This window comes from Cavia porcellus, unplaced genomic scaffold, assembly GCF_034190915.1.
Source record: "Cavia porcellus strain 051 isolate PalLab524CR breed Dunkin Hartley unplaced genomic scaffold, mCavPor4.1 scaffold_11, whole genome shotgun sequence".
Classification (NCBI taxonomy): Eukaryota; Metazoa; Chordata; class Mammalia; order Rodentia; family Caviidae; genus Cavia; species Cavia porcellus.
In genome coordinates this window covers 28,115,508-28,142,776 of record NW_026947494.1, presented here as the reverse complement: position 1 = coordinate 28,142,776, position 27,269 = coordinate 28,115,508, and the positions used below count along the sequence as shown (strand labels likewise).

At 35.8% G+C, this 27,269-nt stretch overlaps 1 protein-coding gene across 1 annotated transcript in view; it reads left to right on the top strand.

The window, feature by feature from the left end:
* Positions 1–27,269, top strand: part of Adamts12 (ADAM metallopeptidase with thrombospondin type 1 motif 12) — a 286,768-nt gene that overhangs the window by 171,115 nt on the left and 88,384 nt on the right. The window contains exons 6-11 of the mRNA XM_003470179.4: positions 3,101–3,225; positions 4,524–4,673; positions 13,920–14,063; positions 14,627–14,771; positions 16,309–16,401; positions 17,591–17,736. Coding sequence (XP_003470227.1) covers positions 3,101–3,225; positions 4,524–4,673; positions 13,920–14,063; positions 14,627–14,771; positions 16,309–16,401; positions 17,591–17,736 — 803 coding nt within the window. The remainder of the gene's footprint in view (positions 1–3,100; positions 3,226–4,523; positions 4,674–13,919; positions 14,064–14,626; positions 14,772–16,308; positions 16,402–17,590; positions 17,737–27,269) is intronic.

The window sequence follows — 27,269 nt, the reverse complement described above, 5'->3', positions numbered from 1 at the left end:
AATATGGTTTAAATTTCTATCTATTTGCCTGCAAATTACATTAGTTAATTCTTTTTGGCTGAATAATATCCTATTGTGTTCATTTGTTTTTGAGTGGACGAACATTTCATATATACTATGCACCCCGTGGTGTTCTATAGTATAAAGAATACCTAAATCAACCTAAGTAACACATACTTTACAATATATATTGAGAATTTTTTTTTTCGTGATGAGAGCACTTAAAATACACGCTTTTGGTGATTTTCAAATACACAGTCATCATGTCATGGAGCAGATCTCTTGAACTTACTTTTCTGTCTGAACTAAAAATTTTCTTACATTCCTAACCCCAGTCCCTACACTCTGTTTCTGAGTTTTCTTTCATAGATTCCATGTTTGTGGGTTTATACAGTATTTGTCTTTGTGTGCCTTACTGCACATAACATGAGATCTCCAGATTCATCCATGTTGTTGCAAATGACAAGATTTCTTTCTTTCATGAGACTGACCAGTGTTTCGATGTGTACATACACCACACATCCTCTATCCATTCATCTATGACACTTCAGTTGCTTCTATACCTTGGCTATTATAGTGTTGCAATGCATGTGGGAATGCAGCTAATTCTTTATCATACTGAGTTCATATATTTTGGATTAGACTCAGTAGCAGAACCACTAGATTGACTAACAGACCCAACTTTAACTTTTTTAGAAGCTTCCATGCTGGTTTTAATAGTAGTTGTCCTAATGTACACACCCACCAACAGTGTGGAAGGGTTTCTTTTTCTCCACACCCTTGACACTTGATATCTTTACTTTTTTGATAACAATCATTTAAAGAGGCATAAAATATTATCTCCTTGTGATTTTATTTTTAATTTCCCTGATAGTAAGTGATACTGGGTACTTTTTAATATACCTATTAGTTAGGTATATGTCTCCTTTTAAGAAATTTAATGTCTATTTGTAATTTTCTCCACTTTTAATGAGGTTATTTGTTTCTTTGCTATCCAAAAATACTTATTGGAAATCCCATCTTTTATTCAGTGTAGTGTTTCATCTATGTCAAAAATCAGTAGTTGTATTAGTGGGAAAATTTTGGGGTTTATTGTCAGTTTAACTGATCTATGTGTGTGGCTATCACCTATATCACACTATCTTGGTTATTATAGCTGCATGATACACATTTGTATCAGATTGAGTTATTTATTCCACTTTATTTTTCACAAATATTTTAGCCAATCTAAAGCCAAGTATTTGCATATAAATTTTAGAATGAGTTCATATATGTCCATAAAAGACTTTGACAAGATTTTGATAGGAATCCAATAAAACTATAGATCAATTTTGGGAAAATGGACATCTTCATTAGAATGAATCTTTGAATTCATGAACATAGTATATTTCTGTAGTTATTTATGTCTTTAATTTTGTTCTCTAATTTTCTAATTCTTAGGTTATAGAATTTATACATGTTTTCTTAGTTTTATACCTTAGTATTTCATCGCTTTGGAACAATTGAAAATGGAAATTTTTAAAATTAGCTAATGAGTATTCTTGCAGAGAACCCTTCACAAAAATGGTTAAAATAGATAGCCAGTCATAGCTATTATTTGATATTCTGCTTTCTTGTGTGAAGGAGGTACAGCTGTGAGACCAAGTCAGTGAGGGTGGTGACCAACTACAATGTCAAGCTAAAAATAGAAACTTTTGCTCTAATATTTTTGATTGAATAACTGAAGTCATTCTTCACATATATGAGGTTTAGTGGCCTTTTTTCTTTTTCCCTTCTGTTTCTGTCTATGAAAATCCATTGTGGTAGTTGTGAACTCTATGTTTCTATCTAGGGAGGACCACTCTTCTGACTGTATAGTCTGACTAATTGAACAAGAGACAGATTTCCCTGGGCCCAAGAACTCTTCCTTACCAACACATATTGTTCTCCTTGATTATGTAAATATTTTGATGATAAAGATCATTAAATAATGAATCTTATTTCTTCTATTTAAATTCTATATACTAAGCAATTCAGTGAGTTTTCATGAAAAATAACCCAGGTTTCTTAGTCTTCATGAAAAGAAGATTGTCGGCTGTCGGTAATTACCATGATTAGGAAGACCCAGGAATGTGTCTAAAGACAACTTGAATCTCTTCTTCCCTTGTTTGACTTGAGTACAGTCCTCAGCACCAAACAATATACAATAAGATGCAGAGACCATCCTAAAGTTCTTGAATTGAGCGCATCATAAAAGTCTCATCTGAGAATAGGCAATGAGCATTGCCATCCTTCTCATAGAATCCACCCTATACTGGAGAAAACTGTTATGTAGAAACCCACAGGATGGTGGGGGAGAAAGCTACTTTTCTGTTAAAATTTCAAATTTAGCTGCAGTTCCCATAGAACTGATTATTCTTTTTTCTTTCTTGTCACTTTGGCAAATACTCATTCAGTTTGTTTGGAACAACTGCCTCCAATCCCCAGTTGTAACTGTGGGCCAGATGTATGATTCAGGGGCTGTAGTGGAGCTCAGAAATCATTGAAAGTGCAGGCTGGGGCTACTACAGCACGTTAATTGCTGTCAGAGGATCTGTTATCCTCACTGTTCAGAGGCTGGAGAGATTAATTACTCTCTAACATCTACCCACAGGTGTCAAACCAACATGAAACCATGGGCAAGGATATATCCAGCCTTAAAGAATGCTTCATGATAAAAGAAAGGTTTTTTTAATTGCAAATCTATACATTTTTCCATTAGCAATTAAAGTGAACCTTTGGGAGTGTATTGGCTTACTGTTCAGAAAGTTACTAGAAATAGAATTTTAAATAGCTCTTGGTCTTGGCTTATATTCTTAATTTTTCTTTGAAAACAGTTCTCCCCTGTGGCACTTTCTGTCCTACAGTTTCCCCATTTGAAGTCCTTTTAGTGGAAGTCATGAGAGTAATAGTATTTAGAATAGATTGTTAGTCCGAGAAGTAATATTTCTCCTACCGAATTCCTGCCAAATTCATGCTCTAGGCTGTGCTCACTTCTTTTGAGTGTTTCTGGTGACTAATGCATATGAACCCACACTACAGTGAGCTTAGTCATGCCAGTCTTTTCCTTTTCTTTCTCCAGCAAGGGTTAAAAATAGTTCACCATGCAGAGAAGACCCTGTCCAGTTTCTGCAAATGGCAGAAAAGCATTAATCCTAAGAGTGACCTCAACCCTGTCCATCATGATGTGGCTGTCCTTCTTACCAGGTACTCCTGTGTCTATGTGTAACCCAAGGGCAGCAAGGTACCCTTGTGTCTATGTGGGGCCCGGGGAGGGCAGGCAAAGCTTGAGAGGTTTCCATAGTCATGAAATTCTCACTTCTCTTCTCTGATCTTGGTCAGTTGTGAAGGCAGCAACTATGGTCTATTCGGTTCCTGACACACCAGTGGCAGTGGAGGAACCATTAGCATGGTAATATGACAAAGCCCTTCTAGCTAATAAGTGTATCTGCCGACAGAATTTGAGAATGGGACTTCTGTCTCCTGCCCTATGGCCCCAGAAGTTGTCACTTGGAGAACTAAAAACTCACATGCATTCTCCAAGCTTGGTTTGATTTCTGTGGACCAAAAGATTCAAGAAGCAGGACACTGTTTGTTGCTAGAAATGGTGCCCACACAAAATCCATGAGGAAAGATTTGCTAAAGCTCAGAACCTCATCAACATTGTGCAATTCAAGAGCTATTGGTCAAGAACTTTCCTTGTACTGAATAAAATCAAACAATTAATTAATGATCCTCTCAAAACTTTTTGATGATTGCAATAATTCCTGCCAATATATGGAGGTACATTTTCATTTCAAAGTATAATCCTTATATAATAAGGATTCTGAGAAGTATTTTTTCCAGAATCAGTAAGTTCTACAAGGTATGACCTCTCTTTGTCTCTCTGCCTCTGTCTCTGTCTCTGTCTCTGTCTCTGTTTCTCTCTCTCTCTCTCTCTCTCTCTCTCTCTCTCTCTCTCTCTCTCTCTCTCTCTGTCTCTCTCTCTCTCCCTCCTTCCCATGTTTGAAATATTGTCCACTGTACAAACAATTGATTTGATCTCTTGCTGGCTTGAAAGGATCAGTTGTTTTTCTCTTGAATGAATAAAAGCTATCAGATGAGTTTTCAGGATAAATCTCAGACAAGTTTCACATTTGAAAAACCACAATCATTACTAATTGTCTGTTCCCTATTAAAAAGTTCAAATTTCAGTTTTCAATGAAATCTCTTATTGGTCAAATAATATAATTTGGCTTCATGAGATCAAGATCGAAATAACTCAAAATAAGACATTCACTGTATTTTCTCACATGTTTAAGACTAGAGAAAGTCAGTAATTAAAAGGTAAAATCGAAGCAAGCTTAGTACTAAATTATACTCTATATTCACATTGATTTTTAAATCTTTATTCTAAGCATGCTTTACAAATGATATTGAATACAAATTTATATGTAGATTTTTTTCCAGGAGATTTTTCAGCTGTTTCTTTTGGTGTCAAAGTCACCTCTATTTTCTGCCTACAGAAAAGACATCTGTGCTGGTGTCAATCGTCCTTGTGAGACTCTAGGTTTGTCACACCTGTCAGGAATGTGCCAGCCTCACCGAAGTTGTAACATCAATGAGGACTCTGGGCTCCCCCTAGCTTTCACGATTGCACATGAGCTGGGACACAGGTAAAGAGTCAAGGAAGTTGAGACCGGCTTGCCATTCTCATGCATCAGTGCTTAGACTGTGGGTCAGATTTGGCTTGCATTGTGTCTTGATGCTCATCTGCTAGATCTCTGTATTTTCATCTTTAAAGTAGGGATAGTAACACACTTGACAGTCTCCAGTACCTTCTCTGTCCTTACCACTTGCACCCATGTGTACATCACAGAATCAAGGAGACCACACATTTTTTTCTCAATTAAAATAGAATGGTGTGAGCAGGGGCAAGGAAAATAAGTTATTCTTGAATTAATTGCGTCACATTCAGAAATAACCTCTGACTAGTTCTTATGAAATGATCATCTTAGTGTCACTAAAACATAAACCTAGCATTTCTTGAGTCTTTATGCCATTGTGCTTTTCAGTGTGTTATTAAATCTTCTTAAATTCTCCACAAAATTGTTACCATTGTTAACCCCATCTCTATTATATAGATTAAGGGAGAATATTGAATAAATAAACTGAAAACATATAAACTTGGAAAGATCATTAAGCAAACACCAGTTATAACATGGTATCCAAGTTGTTGCAAAAACATACAGATTCATCTAGTTGAATCTCTTGAATGCAAGTTTGAAAATGTTTGAAAATGAGCAAACTATAATGCGAATTTTGGATTTGGCCAGTATCGGAGGTTCCCATGGAGGAAAGATCTTAGTTCACTAATAACTTCATTTGTGAGTAACTACAAATAAGAGCACATCATAGTCCTTGGAAGCTCAGGATGGGAAGTTCCTGAGATAGCTAAACCATACACCCGTGGCTGTCCTGACCCACCAGCCTGGATCGCCTTCCTACAAAGGGGGAAGAACAGTGAGGCGTATTCTGAGTGTCTGCCTAGAGACAAGGCCTGGCCTTTCCAGCCAGAGGTCACTCACCATTTTTCTCACGTAGTGATTGAACTTTTCAAAAACAATTTTACCACCATTACAAAGCCAGAGTCTTGGCTCCAGAGAAAATGACTGTTTTATCTGGTTCTCCCATCAATGACTAGTATGACCCTATATAATATCATAGACCGTATCTCTATAGCTGCTTTCTCATTTTAAGATGGGTAGGTTGATCCAGTAAGTTTCTTAGGTGCTATGATTTGTTAGAACCTAACCAAATGTTTTGGAAATAAATGTGAAATAGTTTAATATCCTTAGTTGTGAAAAATTCAGAAGAAAGAGACAAGATACTTACTTATAATTAATTATAAGTAATTATACTTACTTAAAATTGAAACTTGAAAGAGCTAGGACAGAATGTAATCTTGATGAAGCCAAACTAAAGTCATTGGTATACTGATAATTGAACAGAGATAAATGACAATTATTTTTATGTCTGCTTTACAGAGGATGATTTTCTTGCTCATTGTTGTTAGCAGCAGCTGCTGGCCACATAGTATCAATTAAATACAGTTGATCAAACTGAAAAGTGATTGCTTACATGCTTTTCATCAGTGCTATACCCAAGCTAACAAAAAGTTGAGAAGATTTAGCTTGATAAAAAGGCATTTTCAAACACTTCTTGTTTTCAAAGGGTAGATTCTTTATGTCATCAATTTCAATCAGATGCTGGAAAGAAAAATATGCTAAACAGGTCCCCCAAAAGCAATGTTTTCCCATTTTGAGGCAATTGTTGACATAAGTATCTCAGGGCATGGATACATCAGTTTTGTGAGGAAGGTCACCTAAATAAAATAAAGACAAGGCAAGAATGATTCTTCCTTTAGATGAAAGATTCTTCCTCCAAAATTTCTCCAATGAAGTTTAGACATGGTAGCAATATCACCTGAACACAACAAGGTGTTGAATACTTGAAAACAAAGTTGTAGAAGTTCCGCTTGTTTATCAGACTAGAACTGGACACTGTCTGAATCAGGTTGATACTACAGTAAGTAATGTTAAACTGAATAACAATTTGGAGCTAGTTAAAGCATTTTGGATATAAGACTGCTAAAACAATTTCTAACCCTGTGTTTATGTTGTGATTGTTACAGTTTTTCTGTTTAAAGCTATGCAGGGAACAATGAGAATCAAATTCTAAGAAACAACCCTCTTTAAGTAAAGTCAATTTCCTAAGTAAAAGAGCTTGAGAACACTTAAGGCAGAACTTGAATGCAGTTTTTGAAATTATTCAGAAATTGACCGTCTCTGAGACAAAGACTTAAAGCAATTCACTTATATGGAAGGTAAAGAAAATACCTTTAAGAAGAACATTGAAGTAGGTAGTGAAAGGAAATAAAAAATAATCAATTATCTCAGCTTCCTCTGTGGACAACTAGACTTTAATCTCATTGGCAATATCTGAAAACAAAACATAGCTGAGTTGTCTCACACAATAAGGAAAGAATTGGGTTTTTTATACAATACCCTTAAGTCACTGGTCCAAGGCTGTTCCCAGGAGCTGATTCCCTTGCACCTCAGGCTTAGTAGGCAAAGGCCAAATAGCAAAGTCTGACTTGGCTTCAGAAAGAGCACCTGTGCAGTGAGATGCAAATATTGGCAATTGGAAATGAGCTGGTCATGAACCTTTAATCAGGGACTATAGCATCTGCTGTAGCTTACTTAGGGGCATTAAGTATCACCCCTTACAAAATTTTGACTCAGGAAAACATGGAATATACATACTTTTCCCTACTTCTGTTAAGTATAATGAAAACCCCTGAACATTATGTGAAAAACAAGCAATGGATTCTGAAGAATGAAGAGAAGAGGAAAGATAGGTTGGGAACAACAGGACTAAAAGATAATTTGATAGCAAGTCCTCTGTTTTGCTTTTCTTTAACATATACCAGATTTGGAGCAGATGGCATAAGCAATCATCAGACAAAACACAATCTTCAATTGTGTTTTCACAATTGAATCTTCAACAGCTATGTAGCTGAGGCATCATAAGAGTAAGCTAGCAACTGTTCTACATGAGCCAAACAGCACAGAAAAGAGGTATATCGTTAAGTTTCTCCATGCTAGCAAAATCTGAGTAGGAACTTAGCTTCCATTCATCACAGACTATAACAAAACTATCAACACTGCACTAAAAAAAAGCACAAAAACTTAAGTCCTGCTACTTATGTAGTGTCAAAATGTCACATAAGACACTGAGACTTTGATAACTATGAGGCATTAATGTGTGTCCCCCCAAGCCCAACCTTATGACATCATTGCAGACCTTATGGGGAGTCAGAGAGAGCACCCTTTACCAACTCAGGTGTCAAAGGGAAGCCTGAACTGATTCTACCTGGTAGTAATGAAATGGTGGCTCTGACCTTCCCTTACCACAGTAATACTAGAAAAGCCAGTCAGTGCAGGCATGGTGGCGCCTGCCTGTAATCCCAGGACTCAGATGAACTAGGAGGATCATTGAGTATGAGACTACCCTGAGCTACAAAGTGAGCAAGGCCAGCCTGAACTATATAGTGAGATCCTGTCTCAAAAAAAGTAGATTCGTTAAGAGCCAGTATATCAGACATGAAAACCTTCAAGTTTCCATGTAAATCACTCAGCATACCAGGAATGTCTCAAATAGAGTGAGAAAATACCAGAAATAAATAAATGCCAGTATTAAGATTATAGAGATATTTGATTTAACTGACAAAGGATTCAAGGTAGCCATGATAAACATGCTTCAATAAGTAATTGCGAACAACTTTAAAAAAAGAAAACAAATAATAAGACTCTTAAAAAAAATAAAGCATACAAAGAAGAATGATATGGACATTTAGAACTGAAAAACACAATAAACAAAGTTTTAAAATGCAGTAAGTGTACTCATGATAAGAATGCAGAAAGGCAAAGTAAAGAATCAGTGGGCTGGAAAACAGAACAACAGAAATTATGCAATCTGAGCAGATAAAGAAAAAAGATTTAAAAATATTGAAGAGAACGTTGAAAGCCCATGAAGTCTTACAGTTTGCTATCAGTCTCAGAAGGAGGTGGGGGAGCCTGATTGGAAAAGTACATACAAATGACTGAAAGCTCCGAATCTGATGAAACAAAACTTATAGATCTAAGATGCTTAAGAAGTTATACATACATTCAGATTTTAAGCCTAAATAAGTGTGTATGCTAATCTATGCTAATGTATGCTAATGTATGCTAATCTATGTAATTAAACCTCTGAAATTGAAGACAGAGAAACACTGCAAACAAGAAGAGAAAAATAATACATCAATAAGAGGAAAACAAATTAAATGATAGTAGATTCCCCCCAAAGACTATGGAAGCCCAAAGGAGGTAACATAACATTTTTCAAATACTAAAAGTTTTGTTAAAAATTCAGAATCATAACCATAGTGAAATAAAACTGGAGGAGATACTTCTAATTAAACATATAAAGCTCTTACTACCCTCATACCAATATCAGACAAACAATATCCTTCATGAATATAGATACAAAAATTGTAATAAAACAGTAGCAAATAGAATTCAAATATAAAATAATTAGATACAATGAGCAAATAGTGTTTATTCCAAAGATAAAAGGCTGGTCCAACATTTGAAAATCAACCAACAGTCTAAAGAAGAGATATTCATTTCCCAACTATGAAATTTAGAAAGCTTACAGTTAATTTTTATGCTCAGCAACTGGAGTTTTCTTGGTTTAGGTTTTCTTAGCCAATGATCTCTTCTTTCTCTGTCTTAATTTTGTGGTTCTACTTTTGTAACCTTGTCATAATGATGCTAACTTTCTGGTCTTTGCTTTTATTTTAAGTTACTACAATGACTTTCTAAAAAATAATTTCAGATTATTTTTTAAATGCCATAGTCACCTTAACTGATGTAAAAAAATATCTTTTGACAAAATTCAACATATATTCATGATTTTAAAAACTTTCAGAAATAGAGACTTCCCTAACTGGATAAAGACCATCTAAAACAAATTTACTACTCCACATAGTATTAAAAATTTCAGCCTAGAGTGATAAAAGATTGGAAACAAGAAACAAAATCATCCCTACTTGATCTAGGTGTGGTGGTACATGTCTATATCCCTAGCTACGCAGGAGGCTGAGGCAAGGCCATAAGTTTGAGAGTAACCTGCGAACATACTACTATTGTGTCTCAAAAAACAAAAAAAATAAAAACTGAACACACAGATACACATACATACATACACACAAACACACAGAAAAAGTGAGTTCTATCAACAGGATGCAGTATAAAAGCAATCATACTTCTAAATCCTAGCAGTGAGGAGAAAGACAATGGAATTAAAAATTTAATGTCTTGTATAATGATTCAAAACTTGATTTTACACTTTTGTTTTGCAAACCTGTGGAAGAATGAATTTATGCTGATTCACCAACTTTATTGTTATGACATCTCTATGAAACTAACATATACATCCATCAAAGCACTGGTATCTCGAATATAATAACTTTCCAAATCAAGTTAAAAATACAATTAGAAAATGGACAAAAGGCTTGAATAAACATTTTACCAAATGAATCCATAGAAAACAGGCATGTAAAAGAGCGTTTAACTTCATTAGCTATCAGGAAAATGCAAAATAAAATTGCAATTATATATTGTACATAAAATCAACTTGATACCAAATGCTACCAAAGATATAGAGAAAATGGATTGTTCACACATACCAGTAAGGATTTAAAATGGTAGAAGCATTAGCACTATGAAAAAGAGTTTTGTGGTTCTTTAAAAACTGAGCCTGCAATTGCCACATTACCCAGTAATTATGCTTCCGGGCTTTTATGTGGGTGAGACTGATACATGTTCACACAGAATGTTGACATGAATGTGAATGGAAGTGTAATCATAATGTCCTCAAAATGGAAATACCCCATGGCTTGTTTCTATCCAACAGGGTGACTGGTTAAAAAAAAATTATAATGAATGCTTAGGGTGGGCCATCAGTCAGTGACAGGATGAAAGAAGCTACTAATATATGCAACAACACTGAGAGATTTTCAAGGAATTATGCTTCGTAAAGAAACACTATCCCAAAGAGTTACTATATGATTGTATTTACCCATCTCTAGAAAAGCAACAAAATTACAGAAATGGGGAGCAAATTAGGATTTAAGGAAGAAATAGGGGAGAGAAAGAATAGTTGTGGCTATGTGGTGTAACACAAGGGGTCTTATGGTAAAATGCCCGGTGGTCTGACTATATGAATACAACATCTTCACTGTGATATTGTACCATAGTTTTGGAAGATATTACTTTATGAAACGGGTAAAAGATGCACAATTCCCTCTATGTGCTGCTTCTTACAACTACATCTGAATCTGCCATTAGTTGAAAACTTAAAAGTTTCATGTTTGTCAAAAAATAGATGAAAGGAATGAGAGGGAAAGGACAGTACAAGGGTGAAGAATGAATAGAATAAAGATAATAGAAGATAATAAAATAGAAGTCAAAATAAAACTGGGGAGGTGGGGGAGAAAGGAGATAATGGAAAGCGAAAATGATCAGTGTGCATGTAGAAATGTGCCCAAATGAAATCCATTAATAATAATTTTTAAGTTAAAAAACAAAACCTAAAAAAAGTAAGTTTAATTTTTAAGAAGAAGTATCAGGCCAAGTACCGATGACCTAAAGTACTTTTTTTTAAAAGAAAACCTTTTAAATGAAACAACAACAAAATAGATTTAGAGTTACTGCTAAGAAAATCATGAAAGAATACATAAAAGTTTGATTCTCAGTAATAGAATAAAATGCTTTCATAAGACACCAAAACAAAGGAGAGAATTCTTTAGGAGCTTCCTGAGAAGCGTTTCCATATAACAAAAATACTTCTAAGGTAGACAGCTCCTTTTTTTAGCAGTATAGTTCTAATGAGCTTTGTGGACCTAATGTGGGCCACTCTAAGAAACACTGGAGAGATCAATGAGAGGGCTTAAAGGCTCAGAAGGAGAGAAATATGAAAAACTATTATGTGAAGAAAATTCTAATTATCATTTAATAATAAATACACTTCACTGTTCCTTGGAAACTTATTTATTTTATCACTGTCTATAATGCAAATAAGAAACAAAACTAACACGTATACTGCAGCATTAGGCAGATAATTTCAATGTTTTTGAAAGGAAGTTAAAAATATATTTGTATGTGCCCTAAATTATATTAATCATCCATATCTAGGGTCATACCATTATGCAACTAGTGATTTATTAGAAATTAAAATAGAATTCCAGGAAAAAACCTTAAAAATTACCTGAGACTTAACATCCTTTCCTGTTAAGTAGTGGAAATACCATAGTGTTTATCTACTCAAGTTCCCTGCCTCATCTTCTGAATTGTGATATATTTTATTAAGAGTTTTGGAAACTAGAATTTTAATGAAGAAGTTAGAAAGGCTCGCATTCACACTTTCATAGATTTCGCTCTCTACTGATAGGCAAGCCTTTCTTAAAGAAGTTGGAACACCAAAGATGAAACAAAACAGGCAAATCCACCATCCTGTGAGTTGTTTCAGAATGTACACTGGTTTCTATTCCAAATTGTTTCACAATCCATCCCAAGTAGCTTTTTGAAATAGATCTTTCGGCCCTATGGCCCCACATGCTTTTCTCACCTGCTCTATCACTGAATCATTGGACCCAAGGCACATGGCTTCTGTACTGATATGGAAATAGAAGACAGTTTAGTTGCAGTGTTTCATTCTTTAGGTAAAATACAGCTATAAGGAAAATGCTTTGATGGATTTCAATCTTTTCAAGGACTAAAATGAGATTTGGGGGTGGACTTAACATTTTATGTAAGTTTGAAGCCACACAACATACAGTCATATGGCTCGTGTACTGGAATACTCTTTTATTTGTGTAGTTTAGATGGTTTTAATAGCCGATGAACACACATTTGTGGAGTATTTCATAAGCCTGGCAGGACCGGATTTGTAGGAGTCTGGGGACAGTGTGCTCAGGAGGCTATCATTGAATCTGTTTCTAAGTGGGTGGTAAAAAGCTTTGTAGATTAATTCTCTGACTCCTTTGTGACTTTTAAATTCATGTGGAATGTGATTAGAGTTGGGAAGTATGTTGATAATACTCTAATGCATAAAATACAAGGAAATCTCTAAATCCTCCAAAGACTGTTTCTTGTGAGAGTTGCTAATACTGATCAAAAGATTTCATTCAAGTTTAGTGTGAGCTTCCTGGTAAAGGAGTTGAATTTCACTATGAAAAGTAAAAGATTATACTTTCCTGTATTCACATTTGGAAATCTGAGGCAATGTTATCAGATTGAGAGATTTCCATGTCAGGCACTCCTGGAGGGAGATCTGGGAATCTAAGAGGGTGCTTTGAGAGTGCCCTAAGAATGCAGCTTCTAAATAGATCTCATGGGGGGGTTTCTTTCTTAAACACTCTCTTGCCATGGTTGGTGGTTAAGGACCGTAAGGTCCATCAAGGCTGCAGTGGGAAGCCCTTGGGCGAGCAACACATCAGTGACAGCAGCAGTCAGAAGCACAGAGTTGTTCAGCGAGGACCCACTTCACCTTAACAATTTACATGGCTCTTGCCTAATCCCAGACTAAACTTCCTCGTATCAAAAAGGAAAATAGCATATAAAATATTAAAACACACAATTAAGATTTTTCTGTCATTTGTAAAACTTTTATGAAGAAATCTTGCTATGCGTTTTTCAGACCTTACTCTATACATACCTCATCTTAGCATGATGACAACTACCTTCTTTTCTGAGAGTGGAAAATGAGGCAAGTTTTGGTAACTCACAGAGGTGAAATTCACATCCAGATTAGCTGTTCTCAAAAACCCTGCTCTCACTCACTGAACTATAGCTCTCTATGAGAACTGTTACCTTGAAGTATAGCAGTAGCAGAAAGAACTCCATTCCCTCAAACCTTTTGGCCTTTCACAAAGACTCATATAGGCTTCCCTCTCTCTTAAATATGATGAGAAAGGACAATGAAAGTTTTGTTTCTCATACTGCGATTGCTATTGCAGGAGGAAGCAGGTATCTTGGGGACAGAGTTTTTGTCCATATTTTAGGCACACAGAAAGCCTGACTGAGGGCTCTTCCTTCTTCCAAGCAGCACTTGCATATAGGAGGGAAAGGCCCAAGTACAATGTTCCCTGCATTTTTAAGTTCAGAATTAGCTATTCTCTTCCAACTTCAAAGTCTAACTTTATTAACAACTCCATCTACAAAAGTAGCTCTCTGTGAGTTGTCATAACATTGGAGAAACTAGTTTTTCTCCTTCTTTAATGCCTAACTGCTTGCAACTCTTGTGCTTTGCACCAGCTTTGGCATCCAGCATGATGGCAAAGAAAATGACTGTGAGCCCATGGGCAGACATCCGTACATCATGTCCCATCAGCTCCAGTATGATCCCACTCCGCTGACCTGGTCCAAGTGCAGCAAAGAGTACATCACCCGCTTCTTGGAGTAAGTGACAGTACATTTCTTTACACCGTTTATTACAACAGATAATCTGCAATTTGTGTTGAGTTTTTTGCATAGAAGCTGACAACTAGAAAAGGCTCAGTTGTATTCCAGAGCCACGAAGTTACAGTGGCATCCCAGGGGTAGATTTCACCTCTGCTTTGGAACCCTGAGATTTGGGTAGACTCTGCACTCCAGCTACAGCCAACTGAGCATCCTGACTGCTCCTGCTCCAAGGTGACTTTATAAAATCTGATTGTAAACTAAATTCCTGGAGACTGGCAGGAACAGACAGGAAAGTCAGAAGAAGCATTCAACTAAACCCTGCTAAGGATAAGATGGTGATTGCTTAATATTCCTACCACTTATATTTTCTAGATAATAATTATAAACTTAGTATGGGATAAGATTTGTATTTTCTATTGCTTCCCGCTTGGGCCCAAAAGATTCACTAGTTTCAAAAGTAAGTTGTCTTGAAGGTCAAAGGGCAAATGAGAGGGATGGGTGAATGAAATGCTGAATTAATTCACAAGCAGCTGCTTTCATTACTATTAACTTGTTTGCAGCCGAGGCTGGGGGTCCTGTCTTGATGATGTCCCCAAAAAGAAAGGTTTGAAGTCCAAGGTCATTGCCCCTGGAGTGATTTATGATGTTCATCACCAGTGCCAACTCCAGTATGGCCCCAATGCTACTTTCTGCCAGGAAGTAGAAGTAAGTTCTGGGTATCTTCGATGGGTGTAAGCAATTGAGATCTCCAGCATATTGACGGAAGAGCCGTGGAAATATTAGGAAGTCTGAAGATCCACAGCCAGAAATGGAAGCTTTATATCTATGACAAGGTATAAGTGTGTTTGCATTGATGTGAGTTCACAAACTCGATTGTTTCCACAGTTTTGGTGGCAAACCAAGTTGGACAAGGACCCAATCAAATTCCATGGTTAGGTTCAGTGTTGGATATATATGGATATATATATATATATATATATATATATATATATATAGGAATATATATGGAGATATGTATCTCTCCAACTTTCTACCCTACATAGGGCTAATCACATTGTTTTCAGTATTCAGGTATTTAAGTAATCATTAAATCTAAAATCTAGAGTACTAGTGTTGCTTCTCTACATCTATAGAGGCAAACTTTAGATAAACACCTCACCACACTTTTAGCTTCTGAAGAGTATCCTTAATTTCTTACCGACTCAAGAATGCATGTTATTCATGGTTTTAGAAGTTATGTGGAGGGTTTCTTGGGGTTTCCTGTTTATTGGAACCACTCTAGCTATCTCTGTTCAATTCCTTTTTAAACACTATTTTCCTGTGCTGAACAACCTCCACTCCATGGAAGTGCTGGGTTCTCCATCACCTCCAGAACTTGGCATGCTCTGGTTTCTTCACATCATCCTTTCTACTTTCATTTGATCTTCAGTTTAAATATCACTTTATATCTTAATTTAGCATTTTTGTAATCTGTGTTACATGGTTTCTTGTTTACTTATCTATATAGTCTTCTAGTGTATTTTAGGATCTCTAAGAAAGTTGTTATCCCTGACACTCAGAAGTGTGTATTACATAGTAGTCACTCTACAGTAGCTAATTTAATCAACACTTCAGATTCTTTTATACTGCAACCAGTATAACACAGTCATTTCCACTGACAAAAACAAAATAAAAATACCAGAAAGTATAGTATTACTTTTTGATTAAAACAAATAACCAAAAGGTAGCTCTAAGTAGCTAAACCATGACATATATGAATCATGCCAATCTTTGTGTAGGCCACCACTGGTAGAAATAACAGAATTTGCAGCTAAAATAAGCTGATTACTTTGGGTAGTGAAGAAATAATCTGAATCTTTCTGGGTGGCATAGTTTCCATTTCCTTCAGTGAATGTTCCTTCAAGTTGTAAGTGTGTCAGGTGTTTGTAATCAGCCAAGCTTTGAATTTGCAGTTGATACTTATCAGTTATCTACCCAAATTTAATGAATGGTATGGTAGATACTGCCCCCCCCACACACAGAGAAATGATGGTCTCAATTAAAGAACCGAGTTTTTTATTACTCATTTCTTTATTGCCTGACATGGCCTACAGACCATTGTTTGTGAAGAGACCAACTAGAGTTTGAAGTAAGACCTCTAATAATTTACTCTTATTCAGTAGCAAGTATTACCTGTGTCTATTTTATTGTACCTGGAGAAATGCATTTGTGTGAAGTTTTAAACTTTACAATTGTTTTTCAGAATGTTTGCCAGACGCTGTGGTGCTCAGTGAAAGGTTTCTGTCGCTCTAAGCTGGATGCTGCTGCAGACGGGACCCAATGTGGTGAGAAGAAGGTGAGGTGTGAGCCTGAAGAAGGGAACAGGAGGGCAGTAGACTTTGTTCTTGGGAAGTGTTAGGGAGAAGGCCTGGGGGAAGGAGTGAGGCTCTCTCTAGGTAAAGAATGGTGAGCAGAGGTCACATGATCAGGCAGCCTGCAGAGAAGATTCTGTTCTTGGGCCTTTACTGGGAGCAAGAAGTCAAAAAGAGATGGTTGATCCCAACTCCACACTTTACTTGCAGAACATGTGTCTCATCTTTCCCCGATGAACTTCTGTGGAGGTTCTGGTAAACAATATCTGCTGGACCTATTGTTGGCCATCATTTTAACATTTCTCCCTCCCATACTGGAGATCCATGAAGAACAAGCCAATATTGTCTTCCTTCCAAAAATGTCAGATTTGGGAAATTTAATCTTCTTTTTCATTTTTTGACACTTTTCCTTCAAGCAAGAGAGAAATGCATCCAAGAACCCAGAGGCATTAGATATCCTGCAGACCGAGGACAGAGTGACTCATGCTGCTCAGTTAAGCCAGTTAGCTGTGCTGAGGGCCTAGGGCTTAAGAGTTCAGTGATTATCTTCATGCAGCTTCAATGTGACATGACCATCACTGAGATTATAGAACTTGGTTTAAATACCCAATAATCAGAAATAATGAAGGAAAAAGAATCTAGCAGATAAAATACCCCAAAATCCTGCAGGAAATTTGACTATTTACAACTAAATTTTATTTCTTTTGTTTTAATTTTTTTTTGTTCACATTTCTTGCTTTGCAAGAAAATACAGATCTTACACCAGAAATTAAATCTGCTAAACAACTATTAATAGTAAGCACATTAAATTGACATCCTTTCCACAGCAAGATTTTTTAAAAGAGTTTCTCAATGAATGAAGTAGTTTGTTGACTTATATTTTAGGATGCAATTTGCTGACCAGATTCCAAGAAGTAGTCCTGCACTGACTATGACTACAGACCGTGGCTATGACTACAGACTATGAAGTCCTCTTGATTCCTAAAAATGTTTGATTCTAAAAATTGGAACTCTAGGGCAACTATTTTATAAGCTGTTCTGTGCTTTGCATCAGATATGTGACTATAGGAAGCCTGCTTTCTTGGGGAGGACTGAATTTAGATTTAAGGGCTTTGGGCTTAGCTTGCTGGGGGGCTTCCTGACACATTCCTCTCCTGCTTCTTCTTGTTGTAGTGGTGCATGGCAGGCAAGTGCATCACAGTGGGGAAGAAACCAGAGAGCATCCCTGGAGGCTGGGGCCTGTGGTCACCCTGGTCCCACTGTACCAGGACCTGTGGGGCTGGAGCCCAGAGTGCAGAGAGGCACTGCAACAACCCTGAGTAAGTCAGCCAAGTGTATTTCCTTCCCTTTCTTTCACAAGTGCCTAAAGACTAGTCTTGAATAATAGGGCCTCAGTAACCCTGTAACTCTAGAGGAAAATTAAACTGGTTCCCAGATAAAAAGAAACCAGAAATTCACAGACGATTGAAAAAAAAAAAGGTTCTATTTTGTTTTGGTAGTACACTGGAATCTTAATTATACTTACATAAGTTTGCTGATTCTATTGCTTGATGGAATAAAATAAATTTATTTTAAATGTATAATTTATGGGAGAGCCCCTAGGAGAGTATGCAATTAAGTCCTTTGAGATAACTCCACTCTGTCAGTAAGAGATTTGTTATACACAATTTTGGTGATAAGACTGTGGCTTGCTTTCTATCATGATGAATGTACAACTTTATAAAAATATTATTCTTATATTATAGGTAACTAGAATAATAGTTAAGCATGTTTTAGAGGATATGAATTTTTAATGGTGTATAAAAGGATTATGTAAACTTTATCATTCCATAAAACTTATTTCACAAGCAGTTTTCTGTTTTTCAATTGAATTAATTTTTCAATAAACTTGTATAATGATAATTTGTATATTTTGAGCTTACATTGGCTTCTTTTCCAAATATATATTATATTATTACTTCCTGGTATCCTAATTCTCAAGTGCATATTTTAAAACAGTGTATATAGATTGCATGCTAGATATAGAAATTATATTCTAAAGCTTGTTTGGGACCCTCACGGCTCCAGGTACACTGGAGCAGCTCTGCGGGTCCGGGGCGCCAGCATAGGCCTCCCTGTTCCTGGCTGTGCTTGGGGGACTGTAGAGTTCTAGGCAAGCAGGCTGGTGCCACCAGTTCCAGAGGCCCGGCGGCCTGGCGTAAGTGTCCCGCACACTTTCCCCCAAGTCCAGCTGGTTTGGGAACCTCTCTTGGCCCCGGCCAGGGAACCTCATGGCTTCTGGGTGCACTGGAGCAGCGCAGCAGGTCCAGGGAGCCAGCGTCAGCGTCCCCCCTCCCGGCTGTGCTTGGCGGACTGTGGAGTGCTAAGCAAGTAGGCAGATGCCATCAGTTCCAGAGGCTGGGCTTGAGCCAGCCTGCACCACCCCCAGTGACACTCTATCAATCCAGGGAACTGGGTGCCAGAGTCCCAGGAGCTGAGGGTATAGAAAAGAATTTCCAACAGACCCTGAAGAAGCCTTAGAATAACACTTGAAACATTTGAAAAATAGAAATATAGGAAAATGACAAAATGAAAGACCAAATTACAATCTCAAACCTCCAGCCCATCCAACGAAACCTTAGGAGTGATGTATATAGAAGAAAATATATTGTGTAGACCTTAAATATCAGACATAATAGCAACTGAAATAAACAAGCAACTCTGAGAATCTTTAAAGGAACTCAAACTAGAAATAATCTCCCAGGTAAAAGAAGAAATGACAAAAGAAATAAAAGAGATGCTGAATATATCTAAAGAAGACACAGTTAAAAAATTGGAGGAACTAAAAAAACGTAGAATCCCTAGATGAACAATATAAGAAACAAACAAACAATACATAAAAGCAGGTGCACAGAGACATACAGGAAATCAAAAATTCCACTGAAAGCTGTAAAAACCACCTCAATGAAAGTGAAGACAGAATTTCAGACCTTGAAGACAAGATTGCAGCTAGTGAACAGAAGAGGAAAGATCTTTTAAAAATAACAAGGAATCAGGAAATAACAATTCAACAACTGCAAGATGACGCAAAGAAAAGCGAACATAAGATTGATAGGGATTAGTGAAAAAGAAAGGGATGACATAAAGGACATCAAGATGATATTTAGAGAAGTAATGGCTGAAAATTTCCCAAACATGAGATTGGAAACTGATATCAGGATCAGTGAAGCATATAGAACTCCAAAAAGTCATAACCATAATAAAGCTACACCCAGACATATAATAATCACCATCTCAGAAATTCAACATAAGAATAGAATATTAAAAGCTGTCAGAGAGAAATAACAGATCATTTATAAAGGAAAACCTCTCAGAATCACTGCAGACTTCTCAGCACAAACAAAAAAGTCAAGAAGAGCATGCAGTGAAGTATTCCAGATCCTAAAGGAAAATGATTTCCAAACTAGACTGAGGTACCCTGAAAAACTGTCCTTCAAAATCAATGGTGAAATAAGATACTTCCATGACAAAGAACAGCTGAAGAACTTCATGATCACCAAGCCAACCCTGCAAAAAATATTGAAAGACAGTTTAGATACACTTAGGAAAAAACAACTAAGCAAAGTAGACAAACAGAATAGAAAGATAAAGATGCAACAGCAGAAAAATAACATGTCAAGAATAAATCAACATACAACAGATATAACCATTAATGTAAATGGTCTCAATGCACCAATTAAGAGAAACAAACTAGCAGAATGGATCAAGAAACAAAATCCAACCATATGTTGTCTACTACAAGAAACCCATCTAACCCAAAAGGATACTCACAGACTGAAAGTCAAAGGATGAAAAACAATACATCATGCAACAGAAACCCCCCAAAAAAGCAGGAGTAGCCATTCTGTTTGCAGACAATGTGAACTTTAAACCAATAATGATCAGAAGAGATAAAGAAGGTCACTACATACTTGTTAGTGGAAAACTTCTAAAGGAAGAGATAACTATCTTAAATATATATGCACCAAAATCCAGAGCACCCAGTTATATAAAACAAGTATTAACAGAAATGAAAAATCAAATTATCAGTAACACAAGTGTAACAGGAGATCTTAACATACCATTGACACCAAAGGACAGATCAACCAGACAGAAAACCAGCAAACAAATAACAGAACTGAATCACACATGTGAACAAATGGACTTGATAGACACATACAGAGTGTTCTATCCAACAATGTCAGAATACACATTCTCCTTAGCAATACATGGGTCATTCTATAAAATAGACCATATATTAGCTCACACAACATAATTAAATAAATGCAAAAGAGTTGAAATTAAACCTTGCATGTTATCAGATCATAGCACTTTGAAATTAGAAATTAATGATAAAAGATACTGCAAAAATCCCACAAACACATGGAAACTGAATAACACACTTTTGAGTAATCAGTGGGTCACAGAAGAAATTAAAAAAGAAATTAAACAAGAAAATGAAAATACAAATCAACCTACTGGAATCTGTGGGATGCAATGAAAGCCGTCCTCAGATAAAAATTTATTGCACTGAGTTCCCACATCAGGAAAACTGAATGAATACAAATAAATAACCTGATGCTACACTTCTAGCATCTAGAAAAAGAAGAGCAAGTAAAGTCCAAAGCCAAAAGAAGAGAGGAAATTATAAAAATCAGAGCAGAAATCAATGCAATAGAGACTAGGGAAACAATGAATCAATGAATCAAAGGGTTGGGCCTTTGAAAGAATAAATAAAATTGATAAGCCCCTGGCCAACATTACTAAAAAAGGGAAGAAAAAGCTCAAATTCATGCAATAAGAAATGAAAAAAGGTGAAATCACTACAGACTTTATATAAATACAGAAAATCATCAACACCTATTTGGAAACCTCTACTCTCAAAGGTTTGATAACACAGAATAGACAGATTCCTAGAAACATATGAAGTTCCAAAGCTAGGTCAAGAGGATGTAAAACTGCTGAATAGCCCAATCTCTATTAATGAAATTGAAAATGTAATTAAGTCCTTACCTACAAAGAAGAGCCCAGGCCCAGACGGATTCACTGCAGAATTCTATAAGAAATACACAGAAGACCTAATGCCGACACCCTCAAACTCTTCAAAGAAATTGAAAGGGAAGCAATTCTTCCTAAGTCATTCTTGGAAGCAATTATTACTATATTACCAAAACCTGAAAAAGACCCAACTAAAAAAGAGAACTATAAAACAATCTCCCTAATGAACACAGATGCAAAAATCCTCAATAAAACATTGGCAAATAGGATGCAGCAAATCATCAAGAACATTATACAACATGACCAAGTGAGATTCATCCCAGGCATGCAGGGATGGTTCAACATACATAAATCAATAAATGTGACCCACCATATCAATAAAACCAAAGTAAGAATCACATGATCATTTCTATAGATGCAGAAAAAGCTTTTGATAAGGTCTAATATTCATTCATGATAAGAAGTTTACAGAAAATTGGAATAGATGGTCTTTACCTCAATATAATAAAGGCCATCTATGATAAACCAACAGCAGTATTATACTAAATGGCCAAAAATTGAAAGCCTTTACTTTAAAATCAGGCACATGACAAGGATGTCCTTTATCACCTCTCCTATTTAATGTAGAACTGAAAATACTAACCAGAGCAGTTAGACAAGAGAGAGAAATAAAAGGGGTAAAGATAGAAAAAGGAGTTAAATTATCATTGTTTGCAGATGACATTATACTCTACATAGAAGATCCCCTAAACTCCATTGAAAGATTCTTAGATATAATAAATAAATTCAGTAATGTAGCTGGATACAAAATCAATACTCAGAAATCAATAGCATTCCTATACACTAGCAACAAAATCACAGAGAGAGAAATAAGAGAAGCCACATCCTTCACACTAGCAACTAAAAAATGAAATATTTAGGAATTACTGTTATGAAAGAAGTGAAAGATCTATACAGGAAAATCATAATACACTGAAAAAAGAAATTGAAGATGACCTTAGAAAATGGAAAGACATTCCTTGATCATGGATAGGAAGAATAAATATTGTGAAAATGGCCATTCTCCCAAAACTCTTACACAGATTCAATGCAATCCCAATAAAAATACAATGAACATACCTTATAGATCTAGAGAAATCACTCTGAAAATTAATCTCGAGCAAGAAGAGACCTAGAATAGCAAAGACAGCTCTAAGCAATAAAGGCAAGGCAGGAGGCATCACAATCCCTGACTTAAAGTTATACTACAAAGCAACAGTAGTAAAATCAACATGGTACTGGAATCAAAACAGAGCCGAAGATAAATGGAATAGATTAGAAGATACAACCACAGCTACAAACATACTCAACCACCTTATCTTTGATAAAGGAGCCAAACAGGTTCACTGGAAGAACGACAGTCTCTTTAATAAATGGTGTTGGTGGCTCTCCATTTGCTAAAAACTAAAACTAGACCCATGCCTATCATCATGTATTAAATTAAAATCAAAATAGATCAAGGATCTGAATATTAAAACAGAAACACTAAATCTATTGGAAGACAAATTGAGTAGAAATCTTGAAGACATAGGGGTAGGCAGATAATTCAGGTAAAGGACTCAAACCGCACAGGAAATACTTCCCAGAATCAATAACTGGGATCACTTCTTATTAAAAAGTTTCTGCATGTCAAAAGAAATCTCCAGCATAGTGAAAAGAAAATCGACAAACTGGGAAGAAATCTTAGTGAACTCTCCCTCAGACAAAGGACTTCTGTCTAAAACATATTAAGAATTTTAAAAAATCAGACCCCCAAAATTCAAAGATCCAATCCAAAAATGGGCATCTGAGATGAATATACACTTCTCAGATGAAGAAATACAAATGGCAAATAAATACATGAAAAAATGTCCATCATTATTAGTCACTAGAGAAATGCAAATTAAAACCACACTGAGATTCCATCACCCTCCTGAAAGAATGGGCAGAATCAAGCAAACTATTAACAACAAATGCTGGAGAGGCTGTGGGGAAAAAAGAACTCTCCTGTACTGTTGGTGGGAGTGTAGATTGGTGCAACCATTGTGGAGGTCAGTCTGGAGATTTCTCAAAAAGCTGGGATTGGAAGTCCCATTTGTTCCAGCTATCCCACTTCTAGGCATATTTCTAGAAGAACTGAAAGCATCATACCACAGTAATATATGTGCACCCATGTTTATAACAGCACAATTTATAATTGCCAGATCTTAGAAACAACCTAAGTGTCCATCAACTGAGGAATAGATAAAAAAGTTGTGGTATTTTTATACCGTGGAGTACTACTCAGCTATAAAGAAGGATCACATTGACATATTTATAAATAAATGGACGCAGCTTGAGACCATACTCATAAGTGAAATAAATCAAACTCACATGTATGAATATCGAATAGTTTTCCTATTGTAAGAAATAATTCAAATATATAAAAGTTTGTGGTAATCATGATTCCCTATTATGTGGCTTTGAAGCCTTATAAAGTTTTCACTCATTAATTGGAATGGCTTTATTCTGGGCTGTTTGATATTTTTGCCTGTGATGAAATGAATAGCTGTTTTGAAGAAAACAAGATATAATAACTAGTGCTGATTTAATATCATCTTGTCTTGAAGTCCCACCAAACTGCTACTCTTCTTTCTCCATTGGTTTTATCATGTTATATCTTACTGGATTTTATTATATGTGATAGTATAAACAAAAATTTTTATAGGCAAAGAGATAATATAGAAACCATTGTTCATTTTCCATTAGCTGGTTCTAAATACCCTGTAATACTTTCATTCTCTTGAATGGTTTCACACTGCCTTGATATGTTTGATGCCATAGTATATGAAGTTATACTCAAATATTTCAAGGAAAGAGACACTGTGGTAACTATTATTAAGTCTGGTTATTTTGGAGTGAAGCACTAGGTTGCTGAAATTGTTATGCTTTGACTTATGTTGTTATGTTGCTTTGTCCTCTTTTATCTCAATCTCCCCCTTTTTAAAAAATGTATTTATTTTTATTATTTTTTTAATTAAGGGAAAAATCAAAAAAATTAGCAGGATATATTATGGTAACTTTTTTGATTTCCTGTTAACTCGATGTGAAGCCCTGTATTGCTCTGACCATCTTGTTTTCACTGATTTTACTCTATGCTGTTCTGTTTGATAGTATCAATTTTAAGGGTATAGGCAACTGCTTTGAAGGCAATAAGATTCACTACGATGCCCATTCTGGTTTGACTATTATCTTCTTTCGAAGTTCAGTAATGTCTCCAGTGTTGAGGTTTTATTGGTTTTGTTCTCTACTGTTTTGTTCAATTTTATTATACCTGATGATATATAGGCAATTCTTTTTAAAGTATCAAGAGGCATTATGGTAACCATAATGTTGTTGATTACCTTGTATTCTGTTTTTACATCATGTACTACGTCCATCCTTTATTTTGGCTGACTACTTTGTTTTGTCACATTTGGTTTTACTCTCTTCCAAAAAAAAAAATAGTAATAAGAACTGTGGGAGTAATAAAACCCAAAATGTGTAAGTGTTATTATAAAAAAAGAGAGGAAAAGAAAGTGTTCTGAAGGACACAACTGCAAGTGTGTTTAGGTGTGTAAGATAGATTACTATATCACTAAGTTTTTGTTGCATCATTGAACACAACTGTTTGTAGTCTCACTGTTTGAATGTTCACTTTGTATGCTTAATTTTGTAACTTGATCAACTATTTCTAAGATGACAATATGTAATCTATTAACTAGTGATTTCTTACTGTTTATTTTTTTTTTTGAAATTCTGTATTACTGGTACCCTTTTAAAGTTTTGTTTAGTTTTTCTCCTTTAAATAAAATAAATTTAGAAAATTCTCCCAAAAAAGAAATCATATTTTTACCTAGATTTGCCTTTGTATGCCTTAAAAGGCAAGAATCACATTTTTAAAAGTAAATGATAAAAATAATTACAATTCCTTTAGTGTTTCAGTTCAACTATTATTTCTTTCATTAATAAACATTTATCACATATAACTATATTTTTAGGTATTATGTAGATATCATATTTATACTATATGTAAAATATAATCTTTTAAGGGTTCAGAATTAACATTTATAGAGTTTAACACAATACCTATTACATGATCAATTATCAATGAGTAGTAGCTACTGTGGCATGGTTATTATTTACTATACATCAACGATACATTGAGGAATCCTGGCAGCACTGGTTTTAAAATTTTTCTCTTTGAGAAGCTCTGACTTCAAAAATTTAATAAAATAGTTTAAACAGAATAGTTTATTTTTAGAGAAAATTTTTACCTTTAAGGGTTTTTTGCCTATTTGATCAGAAATGTGATGCCCCTTTAGAGATCAGGAAATACAGATAATTTGCTCTGAAACTTCTTATGGTCAGTTCTGTGAATTGAGTCCATATCATCCTCACTTTCATGGGAAGGTCGTCAGTGACTATTGATTTTGGTTACCAGAAAAGGACACTCTGAGTGAGGAATTTAAGGCTAAATCTGCAACTTGACTTCAAGGGGGCAGATGATCCTAACTCTCATCCTGAGAAAATAATTTATTAGAATCTCCTCAGATGAGTGAACTCACATCGTATCTGCAGTTGCTTTGCTTAAATTCACTAAGAACACTGCCAGTGGGAACATATCCATGTACTAAACTCTGTGGTTCTAGTCTCAGATTCAGGTCATTGTATGAGGCAGTATACTGATAAAATTCAATCAAGGTAGATGTACAACTTTGTAAATATTTTTCTTGTAAAATTTTCTCAAACCTACATCTTTGTCTAGGACACTGGTCTGTTGTCTCATGAAAACCCTGAAAAGCTTGGCTCAAAGGAGCTGTTACCAATATTTGTGGGACGGAAATGAGACTCCAGGTCACAGAGTGTCAGTGTGTCACTGTAGACAGAAATCCAGGCTCACCTCAGATAACCAAGAACACTTCTGAGAATGGCCTACAGAGGATCAATGAGTAAAAAACCTGCTTTGTATGCCAACTTCCTTAATCAAAGCTGTTTCATGTAAATCTACTCAAGTTATAATACGAAACATGGGGAGGAAGATACAGAATATTACATTGGCATTCAAAAAGAATAGAGAGCAGAAGAAAGACACAAAAATTGTACCTAAAATTTAGCTAGTCTATGATGACTCCAGGTCTGTCTCAAAAGGCTTCATGGTCACCCAATGCAGCACAATAGATAAGAGCTCAGGCTGTGGATTAAGGCAGATAAGAGCACAAATACTGGCTTTACCAGATCCAGCTGAGAAGCTGGGTGTATGTCCCGGCTTTATGTGCCTCTAGTATACAGCTTCATCTCAACTGGTCATTGGCACAGCTTTTGCCTTTGCCCTGAGACCATTCTCTAGGACATCTGTTCCAGGAACCCTTTCCAACTAGCCTTACTTCCATGGCTATCTCCCTCCTCCAAATTTTCATTGTACCAACAGTCAGAGATAACAGCTGTTATCTTAATTTTCCCCTCATCTCTAGTTTGAGCCTACCCTGGCATAGAAATTCTACTTGATTGTTATTCACAAAACTGAAAGATGTCTTACCTATTGAATTCTTACTCTCTGTTAACTGTGATATTAAATATTTATGTTCATTGTCTCACTTGATTTTTATAACTTGTGAGGTAAAAATGGTTATGTTCATTTCATAAATTAAAGAAAAGAGGGTCAGAGAAATAAAATAATTCGTTCATAGTCATCTAACCACTAACATGGTAAAATACAAATTCATAGTTCAGGTTTTGGGCCCTGTTATGCTGCTCTGTCGTAGCAGTCACAATCCTTCATTCACATGCAGTAGGGTGG